Source organism: Primulina tabacum, chromosome 7 (genome assembly GCF_025594145.1).
Source record: "Primulina tabacum isolate GXHZ01 chromosome 7, ASM2559414v2, whole genome shotgun sequence".
In the NCBI taxonomy this organism is placed as follows: Eukaryota; Viridiplantae; Streptophyta; class Magnoliopsida; order Lamiales; family Gesneriaceae; genus Primulina; species Primulina tabacum.
The window spans coordinates 9428828-9443651 of record NC_134556.1 but is presented as its reverse complement, the minus strand read 5'-3'; the positions used below and the strand labels follow the sequence as shown (position 1 = coordinate 9443651).

Sequence of the window (14824 nt, the reverse complement as noted above, 5' to 3'; positions counted from 1 at the left end):
TGGCGCCAAGTGTGAAATTTTCACAGATCACCAAAGCCTCAAGTACTTGTTCACCCAAAAAGAACTAAACATGAGGCAAAGGCGATGGATCGAACTACTGAAGGATTACGACTTGACTATAAGCTACCATCCAGGTAAAGCGAACAAAGTGGCCGATGCTCTGAGTCGGAAAAATAGAGGCAAGATCACTCTAGCTTCCCTCTCGGCCCAGCCATGTCTGCAGGAGACCGTCAAGTTAAATCAGGACCGAGACCCCGAGCTAAAGAAACTTAAGGAGCAAGTCGAAAGCGGGAAGTCTCAAGATCTACAAATTGATGACAAGGGAGTCCTATGGATGAATGGACGACTGTGCGTACCGAACAACGATAACCTTCGCCAAGAAATACTATCAGAAGCACACAATTCCAAGTTTTCAGTACATCCAGGCAGTACAAAAATGTACAGAGACCTTAAGAGGAATTTTTGGTGGAACGGAATGAAAAGAGATGTGGCAGTATTCGTCTCTAAGTGTCATGTTTTTCAACAGGTCAAAGCAGAGCACCAGCGACCCGGAGGTATATTGCAACCGTTGGAGATACCTGAGTGGAAGTGGGACCATATCTCCATGGACTTTGTGGTAGGATTACCAAAGTCAAGGCAAGGTCAGGACGGAATATGGGTAATTGTAGATAGACTTACAAAATCTGCACACTTCCTACCCGTCCGTATGAACTACAATCTGGACAAATTAGCTACACTGTACATGGACAATATTGTAAGACTTCATGGAGTACCAGTGAGCATCCTGTCTGACAGAGACCCAAGGTTCGTCTCGCGCTTTTGGAAGAGCTTTCAAGAGGCCATGGGAACAAAAGTAACCCTATGTACGGCCTATCATCCTCAAACCGATGGACAAACGGAGAGAACCATCCAAACTTTGGAAGATATGCTATGAGCATGAACTCTTGAATTCAGTAGCAATTGGAGCACTCATCTACCTTTAATTGAGTTTTCTTACAACAACAGCTATCACAGCAGCATCGGAATGGCCCCATACGAAGCTCTTTATGGAAGAAAATGTCGATCACCACTTTATTGGGATGAAGTGGGAGAAAAAGCAGTAGTAGGACCCGAGCTCGTACAGATAACAGTAGACAAGGTTACAGTTGTCCGAGAAAAACTCAAGACAGCTCAAGGCCGACAAAAGAGTTGGGCAGATCTTAAAAGAAGGCCAGTGGAATTCAACGTGGGCGATAAGGCCTACGTTAAAGTCTCGCCTATGAAAGAAGTTGTCCGATTCAGCAAAGCTGGGAAGCTGAACCCCCGTTATGTAGGACCTTTTGAAATTCTGGAAAAGGTGGGTACACTGGCATACAGATTGGCACTGCCGCCAAACATGTCAAGAATTCATAATATTTTCCACGTGTCCCAAATACAGAGATACATCTCTGATCCAAGCCACGTGTTGGAAGTAGAACCGCTCATGACCGAAAGTAACTTGGGAGAAGAGCTGAAGTACGAAGAAGTTCCCATCAGGATCGTGGACACCAAAGACCAAGTACTAAGGCGACGAATCATTCCCTACGTCAAGGTGCAATGGTCTAACCACACTGAAAGAGAAGCCACATGGGAGCTGGAAGAAAGGATGAGGAACCAATACCCTTACCTCTTCATAGAACTAGTCAACCCAAGTTTCGAGGACGAAACTTCCCATCAGGAGGGAGGGATGTAAAATCCAGGATTTTAGATTGATAATATTTTGTACAAAGATTTGCAAGATTTTCGAAATGGAATGGATAATTTTATCTTGAGCATTATTTGGAACTCAAGAATTTAAATAATATCGTGTATATTTCGGAATTTGAGATATGCATAATTATACCGGATATAGATATAAGATTTGATATACTTGGATAAAGATTTAAGCAGGAAGATAATGCAATCTTGGATTACAAATATTGAAGTAGATATCATAGGATTTTCAAAAATATTGAAGGATTTAGGGAGGATTTTCGAAATTGATGAGATATAGGGAAAAGTCTGCACGATAAAATACAGGCTTGGGAAAAATTTAAAAGTTTAACTACCAGGATTTTTAAGAAAAAAATATCAAAATCTTATCTTCGAAAAATACCACTAAATTTCGAGTTTAGGTAGGGAAATTTTGGGATTTAAGAAATATAATTGAGAAATAAAAAGTCTACCGAATATTGGAAATTAGACACAGAAGTCAAAATTTTTCTGGCTGGACATAGCATAATTTCGAAATTTATCCAAGGGAAGGATATCAAATTTCGAAATTTATCATCCAGGATTAGGGATAAATATTTAGATTTAGATCACGATTCTAGATGAAGATTTGATTCAATTCAAACGCACGGATAAACTCGATCGAGATAGCAGCCAACCCCTATAAATAGGAGGGCCTATAACTCGAAAATTCACACCATTTTCTACTCCAGTTTTTCGAGTTTCTCCCCTAGTTTTCTTAGGATTCTCGAGAGCCGCGAAGCGCTGCCGCAGTTCAGTCGCCGCACTGGAATTTTCGAAATTCCAGTGCAAGAATCCCGAGGTTTTCACGTTTTTCTCCTCAAGAATTTAAGGTAAGTGGGCTTGTTTTAAATGTGTAATTTCGGTGTATGCATTTTCGTTTTTTTTGAAAAATTCAGTCGAGTACAATTCTTCTTCTACCCCCTTCTTGTTATGATTTCTGCATGAGTTTTATGTTGACACTGTGAGGATTCAACTTGATATGGGAGGGAATCCCAACTATGATATGACCCTCATACGGTGAGGATATAACCGATTCGGCCTCGCCCCCTTAGAGGAATAAAAATTAGGGACTGAATTCAGTAAACCATTGAAAGTAGAGGAATCTCAGTGTCAGGTCAATGATACGAATGTGATATGAGTCAAATTATGCATGGTGTGTGTATGTATTTCGAAATTTTATATGCATGTTGTTGTGTACTCGAACGGCCGCCACTTGCTGAGTATTTCCCAAAATACTCACCCCTTACTCTCCCCTCCCCAGATAAATCAGAAGAACAGGTTGAGGAAGAAGAGTCGAAACAATTCTGGGGATGGTGATTTCGAGATTTAGTCTTAGCCATGTTCTCATTATTTTCGAATTTTAGCAGTTTAATTTTCATGTAAAACGTTTCCGCATTTATTTAGTTTCCGTTGTAAAGACAAATGTTCAAATTTTGCGAATTTATGAAATAAACTGGTTTCGGTTTATACTGTGCTACGAGGCTGGTTGTTTTTCGATTGTGTGATTGATGAACAACGCCGGTGTCGACCAACCCCGGTCTCGGGGCGTGACATATACAATGTAAAAATTCACTTAGCTTTCAAATTCCATTGTGTGGGATATATTTATTATGGGAAAACAATGTATTATCGTCTCTATGCACCATTTGTGTTAGCTGCATTTCCAGTGTATGTCTTTGCTTGCAATATCATCTCTTACATGGGGTTTTAATGGGCTTTCTATGTGTGGATTATATGCCAGGGATGAAATGGCATGGGAAGGTTTTGATGCAGAAATGTTGATGAGGTTTGAGGAGATCGAGGCCGATAATGACAAAAGATTGCAGTATATCCGTATTTTCTGTTTGGAAAATTTTGATATTGTGGGACTCTACTGCCATATTGCCACATTGATGACGAACATGTATCAAGGTCAATTACAGTATTAAATTCAAATTTGTTAAAATTTTGTTAATCGTTGGCATATTTTGGATGATGGATTTTGAACATAACATAGCCACGGATTGAAATTAGTAAATATTTTATTTTCGATTGTTATTTTTGGTTTAATTATATATATATCGTAAATAAAAAACATTTTAATACAATAATTTTTAACTAATGAAAAAAATTATTAAAGACAACAGTTTTGAATTCTAGTGAAGAAAATTTAAAAACAACGGTTTTGAATTGATGTAGATTCAACAAAACACTACGGTTTTTAGGTGTTGCAAAACTGTTGTCGATTGTGTTAAAAAAACAACGGTCCCACACGTGGCGAAACTATTGTCGTTGATAAATAATGACAACGGGTTAAAACCGTCGAAAAACTGTTGTCAATCGTGCTAAAAGACAACGGTCTTTAAACGTTGCGAAACTGTTGTCGTTGGTATTAAATGACAACGGTTTAAAATCGTTGCGAAACTGTTGTGGTTGGTATTAAAGTACAACGGTTTAAAACCGTTGCAAAACTATTGTCGTTGGCACTAAAAGACAACGGTTTAATACCGTTGCAAAAATGTTGTCGTTGGTACTAAAAGACAACGGTTGAAAACCGTTGTCGTTGAACGCACTTTCAACAACACTGTCAGTTACAACGGTTTTCTGGCAGCTACGACAACGGATATTTTGCGTTTTTGCTGTAGTAGGATACCATTGGATCAATTCCAACTTCCCCGGCCGGCATAGAAATGAAGCAGATCCTACTCTCTCCTGAGAAGTTAACTGGCTCGGAGATAGTGTTTTACGGTGCAGAGCAGGCACAGAAGTAGATGTTGGCTAAACAATGGCCTGAAGATACACAATTCATGTCGCTCTCTCAGCCGTTGATCCTCAAGAAGTAATCTCTTCTATTTCTCTTCTCCAACATCTATAGCTCCAATCAAGATATCCTATTCGTGAAGAATATTTTCCATCTGGTATCAACTTAAATGTATTTTCTGAGTTCGATGATAATTCTTCTAAGTTTATACTTGATCAAGTTCACATGCAAATCAAGAATCTCTCCACAGCCATCAACAATGTCGAGATCAAATAGTTTTCTCATACTGTCGATTTTGACAATTTTTGGAGAGGTGTTCTCTGTGATTTTGACTCTATGAACAAGAACTTCATTTTTCTTGCCACTGATCTAGCCATAGCCAAGTGTCAAACTAAAATTTGGGTATAACTCTATCAAGTCAAATAACTCGATCCCAATAGCACATGAACCCCCGGTTTGATCATCTCCAACCCCCGATTGGTAGTCAGTGGCAAGAAATTATTGATCATATGTAACCTGGTGATATAAAAAATGGGGAAGCAGTGGATTAAAAAAAGCTAGAAGAGCAGAAAAGACAAGATGACATAGCTAAATTTAAAGAAGACAAGAGGCGATCTGAAGAAGATAGGAGAAGAAGAGGTAGAGGCAGAGGCGATTCGAGCATTAGAAGATTTTGTTTTTACTTAATAGAGGTAATAGGCTTTCAAATTTTACGCACATGTAACATTTTAATTTTATTATCTCAATGAAATATAAATAGTTTTTGCTTAAATCTCAGATACGATATTTTTTCTTAACTAATTGTATAGTTTTGCGACTTGAATTTATCATCATCAAAAAATGGAGAAATTGTTAGAATATTTCTATTACCATTAAATTTTGGTGATTGACAAAATAAAAAGCATTGAGCTGTTTCAGGATCCAGTCATTCTCTCTGTTAAGCTGCCAAGGGTTTATTTATCACTAGCCAAACCAGTATGTTTCTGGCTGCACGAATTCTATTTTAAAGTGGTAGAGTAAAGCTATCCGTTCCAAGAATTGTTTTTACAGATTAAAAACTGTTAAGAACAGTTTAAAGTTCCAATAATCTTTAAAGTTTTTATTCACCCCTTCCAAACTCTAAATCGATCCTAACAGTAATGAATATATTTAAAATTTAAATATTATTATATAAAAAATGTTTATACCATTTGATATAACACTCAAAAGAAGATAATAATCTTGAATTTTTACCATTGAATTCGATATCTTGGATCATTTGAACCGCTAATAATAAAAATAATAGAAAAAATATTTATAAAATCATATATTATTTTGTTTATCAAAATTTATAGAATAAATAAATATTTTTTAAAAAATTCAAAATTTTCTTCATTTATTAGATGAATTACTTTCGATTAAAAATTGCAATATTTTTTAGAATATGTTAAAAAAAAAAGTATACTAAACTTCTGATAATTAAGTTGCATAATAAAATGCTCAAATGAGAATAATAATCTTCTACTGTCACGTTGTTTTTTTATCATTGCAATCGATATCTTACATGAGTGAAACTACTATTAATAAAAAAATATAAAAAGTTTAGAAAATTATAAATTATTTCGTCTGTCAAAATTTTAAAAAATAAATAAATATTTTTCAAAAAATCAAAATTCTCGTCATTTATTAGATGAATGAATTTTGATAAAATTGGATATTATGATAATTTTTAATGTGTAATTAAAACGTAAATAAAAACTAAATTGATCGTGAATAATATATGTAATGTGAGAAAAATATTTTTCAAAGTATGAAAAACTTCATTAAGTACAACAATTTTTATTGAGTTTCCTTGATTATCGTCTAAATCACATGTTAAAATTTTTAGACTTTTAAGATTTGTAACTCGGAAAACAACGACGAACGATTAAATAACAAATAAACATTAGAGAGAGTATACGTCAAATAATAAATATTAGTGTATGCATAATTTAAGATATGTCAATTGTGTTATCAATTAACTCATATTGTTTGTTATATCACTTGAAGGAGATTATTTCGTCAGTAAAAGTGTGCTCATGTCAGTATCATATTTAGTTGAGAAATTTTGGACAAAATATTTGAATTTTTTGTTTAGCAATCACGACATAAAATATATTTTGTAAGCTCATAAATTAACAATATACTAAAAGATTAAAATTAGAAATTACAGAAAAAAATGAACACATTTTATTAGCATTTGTCCTAGCCTATTTTAAATTCATATCGTTAATTATTAAATCTTATATGATCTTAAATATTTTTATAACTTAAATATTCTTAATAACATTTCGTTTCTCTCTCCACGTATCCACCTCAAATAAATCATTACACTCTATGTTAGGACCACAACAACCACTCACATGCATTATAGGACACTAATATTCCAACTTTCTTTTTCTAACAAAAGTTAATATTTAATAATATATCACACTATCGATTAAATAATAAATATTTTAATTTTTTTCTCGAAAACAAAATTAACTACTTGGGAACAGAAGAAACAGGGGAGTAGCTATCTAATCTTTTAGTCGTGTAAGGAACAAAAAACGCGAGTCATGAGGATCCAGCAGACAATTGCAACCTTTCAAATTATTAGCACATCGATATTTTGCTGCTTCTTTTTTAATTTTCCCAACGAACTAAACAGGGGAGTGATAAAATTGCCATCAATCTATGTTAGGCACCCCCAACAAAGAAAAGGTGGTATCTTCACTTGAACAGTAGAAATAGCAAGTGTCAGAGAGGAAAGAATTGGTATATTCATTCTTTTACATGAAATTACAATAAAACATATAGGGGTAAACTAAATTCAAAATGCACTACAATAACATAGTAAGCATGTCTAATTGATTTACGACCATAGCCTGTTCTATTGTTTCATCTTTGTTGTTGTGCTTACTAGTTCTACTAATGGAAGAATTCATTGGTACAAGTAGTAACCCTTTTTCACTGGAAAACGGAATATTGTATGTATGTGATATTTATGAGATAATATACTGTAAATGACAAAAGCTTTCCTTTAACTATGCACCTGAAATCACGACACCTTGGAGCCATGGCTTCGGCTGGATAACAAGGTGGCGATGGTGACCGGGGCGTCGTCCGGAATTGGCCGAGACTTCTGTCTGGACTTGGCCAAAGCCGGCTGCAGAATTATAGCCGCGGCTCGGCGTGTCGACCGGTTACAATTAATCGCTGTGCACTGAGATCAATAATGGGCTCGGCTCGTCGAGCCGAGATCAACCCAGAGCGATTAAAGTTGATCTGCCGTCGGTGCAGATCGCTTGGGATGCATTTGGAAGAATGGACGTTTTGATCAACAATGCTGGAGTTAGAGGTCACATAAGTAACCATGGAAAAATATTTTTTATTTTTTTATCTGTCTTATATGGAAGTAGCATTATTATGAGTTAAAAGGCTCAGTTATATCAATAGTGCTGTTGATATAATGTAATTAGTTTGTCTTGCAGGGAATTTATCAGTTTTTCTTCATGCATTCAACTCTAAGTTTGGTTTAGTAGGTTCTTTGTATGGTTAATTGATAGGAAAAGATACCTCCATGAAGTTGGGGCAAACCAAACTTCTAGTGAAAATTCAGCCCATCACATTATTTGTTTTTTTATCAGTCAAGTTGATTGGTCAATTTTATTTATATTCCTTCAACATCTGTCTGTAGGTTAATATTGCTAGTCGCAACTCGTTATCAATCCGTATAATCTCAATAGCGCAAACTGAAAAAGATGATTTAGGTTGGGAAAAAAAAAAGGAATTAGATTACTCATATAAAACACACATGCACAGACTCACACAGACATGCGGGTGCATGATGCGCTGTTCTTGAGCATATGATTAGAAGGCATGATATTGATAATTGATTCTAAGATTCTTTGAGAAATATTTGTTCCAAAAGAAGAGGCATATATTGCAAAAAAAAAAAAAAAAAAAAGTGACTCAAGTTTCTTTCATTCTTCATAGACATATGAGCCTGAATCCAAAATAAAAGAGAGTAGATGATCACAAAATACGCAAGACAGCCGAATCATAATCCAGAATCTCATAGCAGATAAATAAAGGTACTGGAGCGTGAAGCTTGGCAATGTCTTTTGTATTTTCTCCATTGATTTCAGTAAGAACTCGAACTTCCTCATCTACATCTTCCTTTTCCCTAAAAAAAACTTGCTAGAAACAAATTAATATTTTTCGAAAAGTCAATTTCCAAATCTTTTTACCCAACAAGTAACTAGAAACCAAAAACTACAAATAATCCCATATATCTTTTTATTCAGAGATATCTATTTACCTCGCCTCCAATCGAAAAATTCCAATTTCGAAATCTTTTCGCCTAACACGTAACTAGAAACCAAAAACTTGGAAAAAAGATTTTTTCTTCGGAGATATCTATTTACCTTGCCTCGAACCCAAATTATTTTGGGTTCGAACTTTATTGAGAAACCATCTTTTTTCCACCTGTCGACCCCCTGGCCGAACTTCAAAGCTAAGTAAACAACCGTAGTGCAGTAAACTATTGCGACGATTCCATCCAATATATTCACCGCTGCTTCTCCAAAACCACCACCACCACTGGAGACACGGCTATTCTGGCCTCCAATCTGAATATTCTGGACTACCGAATTTACGGGGCAAGAATTCACATGATTAACGATCCGGATACCAGAATCTTGAGAATTAATCCGAATATTCTGGATCCGGATACCAGAGGCTTGAGAATTAATCCGAATATTCTGGACTACAGAATTCACGGGGCCAGAATTGACATGATTACCTCCAGAATTCTCCACATTTTCACCGGGGTTCTCAACCTTCCGTGGAATTTTGATTTCACAACCAGAGTTTTCAGATTTACTCATCACGAGATCATAGTATTTCTTCTTGGTTGAAGGGATTATTTCTTTATCCATCGTAAGAGTTTAGAGAGAGTGGGGAAAATATGAAATTAGGTTAACTCCCCTTTACTTTATATGCAGGGATTCAAAACCCATATCGGGAATCTTTTTTTGAGCAACATCAAAAAGTTTTTTATATTTTATTCTTTTTTTTTTTTTCTCTTGCAACAATATGTATTTTTTTAATATGTAATATTACTTCTTTTTAAACAAATAGATGTCTTTTGCATTTTTCCGAACATTGGTTTTGTAAAGTCTAAAAATTTATCATGTATCTATAGCATTTAATAAATTTATTTTATATAATACGATAAATATAAGTTATCGTAACTTTTAATTTTCAAATTTCCATTTTAAAATTATTGATTTTAACAAAAGAATGAATGAATCAATATTGCTTTTTGAATAATGATAGCACTTGAAAATATTTTATTAATAATCATAAATTCCGTGTCAGTTCACACATTTGTGTAAATAATATAAATTTAAAAAATAGTAAGGTTAGTGAAAAATAAGAAAAAGACAAATGAATAAGTGAAAATGGGAAAAGATTAATAAAAGAGGAGAAAGAAAGAGAAGAAGAAAATAAGAATGGAAAATGATACATATATTACAAATTAGTTACAAAATACATTTGAAATTACAAAATTGAATTGATAGCAACAAACATTAGGAGCCAGGAAGAGCAATTAACAGAACTTGGGTTTCTAGATGGCGCACAAACTAGAAATTATGTGGATACCAAACCTGCTTGCGAATCTGCAGGCAGTGGAGGTTGTTGCGGCCACATTGGCTGACCCATTTAAGGAGAGCAGGATCCACAGGCTTCCCCAAGAACATCTCTGGAGTGCCAACTGGTGGTGCACCTGGTTGTGCCATATAAATAACAAGGAAGCTCTTGGTTTTATATGAACAATACATATATAGAATGACAAATTAAAAATGAGATCCCAATTATCACGACAATAAAAAATTATAAACATATTTTAGAATATATTTTTTAAGAAATTTTTTGAAAATAGCTTGCTTGTGCATATGAAGAAATGAAAACTTTGGCTTGTGGCTTTTATATTTTTACATTGTTATGCATTCGCATTCACATTCAATAAAAAATACGAAATCTGAATTTTTAATCATATGAGGTGGATTCATATGAGGTGGATGAAAGAATATGATATTTTTATGATTATATCGTGTTTCAACTTTTGTAATATGTTGTCTATCTTAAAAATCATTTTTATGGAAAATATTATGTAACAATATAAAAATAAGAATCCGCATAATTAATTATTAATTTCTCATTATGATAGATGAACATATACATTACATTCGATTATGTGGGTATGTCGTACCGTACCGAAAATTTTATACTGTATATCGTACCGAAGATTACGGTATAAGAAAAATTTTATATAGATATCGGTACATATAATTAACATATTGATTATATCGAAATTGTATAGTATACCGATATTTCTGTACCGTAACTTTATATATCATTTTATACTAAAAAAACTTTTTAAAATTTTTATAAATTTATTGTTTAAATATTATATATTTTATATATTATTTCGGTATTCCACTATATAGCGAAATTTTTAAATTTCATACCGTTGTCATACCGAAAACTGAAATCTTCATTACACTAAAAATTCGATATTTTCGATATGGTAATCTCGAAATACCGAAAAATTCGGTATTTTTATATCACTCCTACATTCGACAAGAGAATATTTTATGTACTTAAACATACAAAAACAACATTAAATAAATATATTTTTCGTGTATTTATAGAATTTAATAAAGTTTTTTTATATATACTATGAATATAAGATTATCATAACTTTTAATTTTAACATATCCTATTTAAAATTATTAATTTTAACAAAAAAATGAAAGAATCAATGAAACTTTTTGGATAATGATAGCATTTGAAAATATTTTATTAGTAATCATAAATTCCGTACAATTTTTTATTTAGAGTCAGTTCATACATTTGTGTAAATAATATAAATTTAAAAAATAGCATGGTTAGTGAAAAATAAGAAAAAGACAAATCAATAAGTGAAAATAGGAAAAGATTAATAAGAGACGAATTAGTTACAAAATACATTTGAAATTACGAAATTGAATTGATAACGACAAATATCAAGAGAATAAGCCAGGAAGAGCAATTAACAGAACTTGGGTTTCTAGATGGCTCAGAAACTAGAAATTATGTGGAGACCAAACCTGCTTAAGAATCTACGGGCTCGTGCAAAGATAACAAGTGCTTCAGCTGAGATCATTCTAACATCTTCATTAGCTTTCATTATCTTCTTGATTCTAGCCAGCGGCAGGCTATGGCTCTTAAAGTCGGTTACCTGATCAATGTCTTCATAACAGCTAGGCCAAAAAATTTGGAGTTGCTGTTGCAATTGTTGCTGCTGCTAATGATGTATGTGCTGGTAGGCGAGATGATGATGTGCCATCTGAGCTGGAGAGGCAGAAAGACCACCAGCTTGGGACGATTGAATCAATCCAACCGGTGCTGGAGAAGAGGTTCCAGCCATTTGGTTGGCCGGATATGACATCATGCCATATGGCATCTGAGCAAAGCTACCCAAGACCCCAATACCCGGCGACTGTCCATTTCCTTTCTGCTCCATTACAAATTATAATCTTCGGAAATCCTTTACTCTTCAAACTCCCTAAAATCACTCGTAACACATGATAAGCACGACACTCCAAATTTTTAAAAATTTAAGAATTGAATTTCTGATTGATGGCCTTTATAATCAAGGTTCAGCATCACTATACCTTCAGCAACACAGGACACGGGTGTTTCCAATATTGAATAATCAAGATTAGCCACAGAATAATTTTATAATGCTATCAAGAGACAAAACATGAAAAGTGCTTGAAACAAAGACAATGCCCCTGAAGCACAGCAATACGATAGAAACCAACATGAACCCTCAGCATGATAAAACATTATAAAGCTGCAAGACATGGATAAACAGTGTACTTTCGTGCGGCATAACTTTTAAACCAAACAACTAAAACGAAAAATTTGCTTGTGATGGAATCCAAATGTAGTGCCAAATCGTAATAGGAAAATGGAAACTAAACAGTTCTTTAAGGAATTTGATATTTTCAATTATAGCATCTGTGGTTATGTTTATGTATCTTATCTCATATACATTGGCAAATTCAAATGGGTAAAATAAAGTAGAATTATAAACATATATGCACACCCCCTCAAGAAAATAGACACATCTCTACAACCAAGGAAAAGATGTAGAATAAAACAGTGTTATGATTGCAAACTTGTGGAACATGCTCGCTTTTCTGGAAAACTAGAATGTAAACAACAAGAGACCTCAACATTTCTAAATCTCAGTTTGCATCTCATTCTTCACAGCAAATTACGTATTATAGAACTTAAAATCAAAGAAAAACTTACCACAAAGTTCATAAGGCCAGGCCAATGATGCTTCCGTAAATTCTCACTCCAAAGACAGATTGCTTCAGAGCTTCAAAATGGAAATAATGGATGGGAATAGAACTAAAGGTTACCCATTTTATCCTTCGTTTCCGAAACAAACTAACATACGAGTAATTTCATAATGCAGTCATGTCACTAAGAATACTTCAACCGTGTCTCGCATGCAACCACGGTCGTTAATTCACCACCTCATTTACGAGAAACTATTTGTTCGAAGTGTTAAATGCAAGCTAAACATTTAACTGCACGTTCCACTTATAAAGCACTCGAAACTGATCTCTTCGTCAAAATTTCTTCAAGAACCACGAAAGCAAATTTATTTTCTACAAGTAGGACAAATATTTGGAAACAACTATAAAAAAGCACAAAAATTGAAACTATAGTCAACCAAGTGAAAGAATAAAAGGAGGAACTCTATCCCCAGGAACTAATCATGACAAAAAAGAGTGAATCTCATGCCCCAGGTCCAATCCTGTGCAAACCACGATTGTAGAAAACTAGTCAAACATATAGCAGCACGTTCCGATTTAAAAAAACTAGTTAAAATGGAATCAAATATGTGCATCTAAGTTCCAATTATCAAGTTAAGGAATCACACCTTATACCTATTAATAGTAAAAAATTTCTCCCAGGTGTAAATAACTAGGACTCCTCATTATCTTGCATAAATTAAAACTCATCTCCATGCTCCATGTCTCTTCTCGCATATAAATAATCATACCAAAAATTCAATTCACTGTATTTTGCAAGCATGTATAAGTACGTACTATCATAGAAAAATAACTTACAACGGGTAAACAAAAAAAACAGAATCAAAGTAGATAAAAATCGAAAAAAAACCCACAAATACAAATATAAATATAGAAACAACCATACTTGAGCAAAAAATAAAAATCAAATCCGGACCTTTTCCAGCAATAAAAATATCTGAACGAGACATAAAACAATAACTTTCAAAAAAAATTTGTAGTTAATCCAAAGTCAAGCAAAAGGTTAGGGCTTGTACCAATCAGTTGAAGCTGGAATCTGTGATTGAATTGGGGCCTCTGGAATTAATACCCGATTTGAATCCAGCTGCATTTATTATTTTTTGTTTTAATTGAAGCACCTTCGGATGTCGAATTTTGATTTATCAAACTAGATGCTTTGTGAATTACTCAGAATAACCCTACTCATATGCATTTTTAAATCAAATTCAAAATATATATGTACCAATATTATGTGTTAAAGATATCACTAGAACACTATCGTTAGAGAGCAATAAAGATATCACTAGAACACTATATTAATTTTAATTTATGTGAAGCTTATGGATGAGACGACGAAGAACTAATCAATTGAAAGATAAAGATAACATAATTAATTTTGATTGTTAACTCATTTTGATACGATTATGTCATTTCTCGGAGTCAGGTCCGTGCTTGCACTATTACACAATGAACTTTTATAGAAACTAACTCGTATCCGTATTTTCTTTACGAAAATGATTAACACAAGTTACTTTAGGAGTCCATTGAAATCGCTAGAAACTGTTTAAAAGTTTCATTTTTAATCAATATAATGTGAGACGACGATAATATATTTTATAATGGCCCGAAAATTCGTGTTTGAAAATTTGCGGAAAAATTTAAAATTTTCTTTTTTAAAATAATTAAATGCCTCATTCATAAAATAAACTGATAAATCAAGTTTAATGTTCATAAACTGAAATGTTCCTTTTTTAGAAACGATATTTATTGATTAATAAAATTAGTTACAAAAAACGAACCAGAGATCCACATAAGACAAAATGAGATTCATATTCAAAATAGAATAACATAATATACTACAACATAAATGACTTTTTGCAGCGTACATTGCATGTTGCACAATTAAAAGTTGTTGAAAGTCGTAGGTATTGACAGCGCACAATGCATGCTG

At 33.6% G+C, this 14824-nt stretch overlaps 1 protein-coding gene and 2 long non-coding RNA genes across 8 annotated transcripts in view; 1 reads left to right on the top strand and 2 right to left on the bottom strand.

The window, feature by feature from the left end:
- Positions 1-14824, top strand: part of LOC142551112 (uncharacterized) — an 87749-nt gene that overhangs the window by 9770 nt on the left and 63155 nt on the right. For 2 of the 4 annotated variants that reach the window (XR_012821488.1, XM_075660161.1), the window contains one exon: positions 3494-3738. The exons of 1 other annotated variant lie outside the window; for it this stretch is intronic. Coding sequence is in view for 1 of the 3 variants with exons in the window: in XM_075660161.1 (XP_075516276.1) it covers positions 3494-3680 (187 nt within the window). In the remaining 2 variants the exon portion in view is untranslated. Of the gene's footprint in view, positions 1-3493; positions 3739-14824 lie in introns of those variants that run through there. One more of the 4 variants, XR_012821492.1, reaches the window with a different exon arrangement.
- On the bottom strand, positions 8378-9511 carry LOC142550493 (uncharacterized). The gene is made up of 2 exons (XR_012821395.1): positions 8920-9511; positions 8378-8678 (listed from the first exon to the last, which is right to left on the bottom strand). It is a non-coding gene; the product is annotated as an uncharacterized LOC142550493 (long non-coding RNA).
- Positions 11936-13972, bottom strand: LOC142551113 (uncharacterized). 3 transcript variants are annotated; one of them, XR_012821495.1, is made up of 3 exons: positions 13911-13972; positions 12863-13601; positions 11936-12107 (listed from the first exon to the last, which is right to left on the bottom strand). It is a non-coding gene; the product is annotated as an uncharacterized LOC142551113 (long non-coding RNA). The 3 variants fall into 3 exon arrangements; XR_012821494.1 differs by lacking the exon at positions 13911-13972 and having other exon boundaries at positions 11936-12336; positions 12863-13904; XR_012821493.1 differs by lacking the exon at positions 13911-13972 and having other exon boundaries at positions 12863-13904.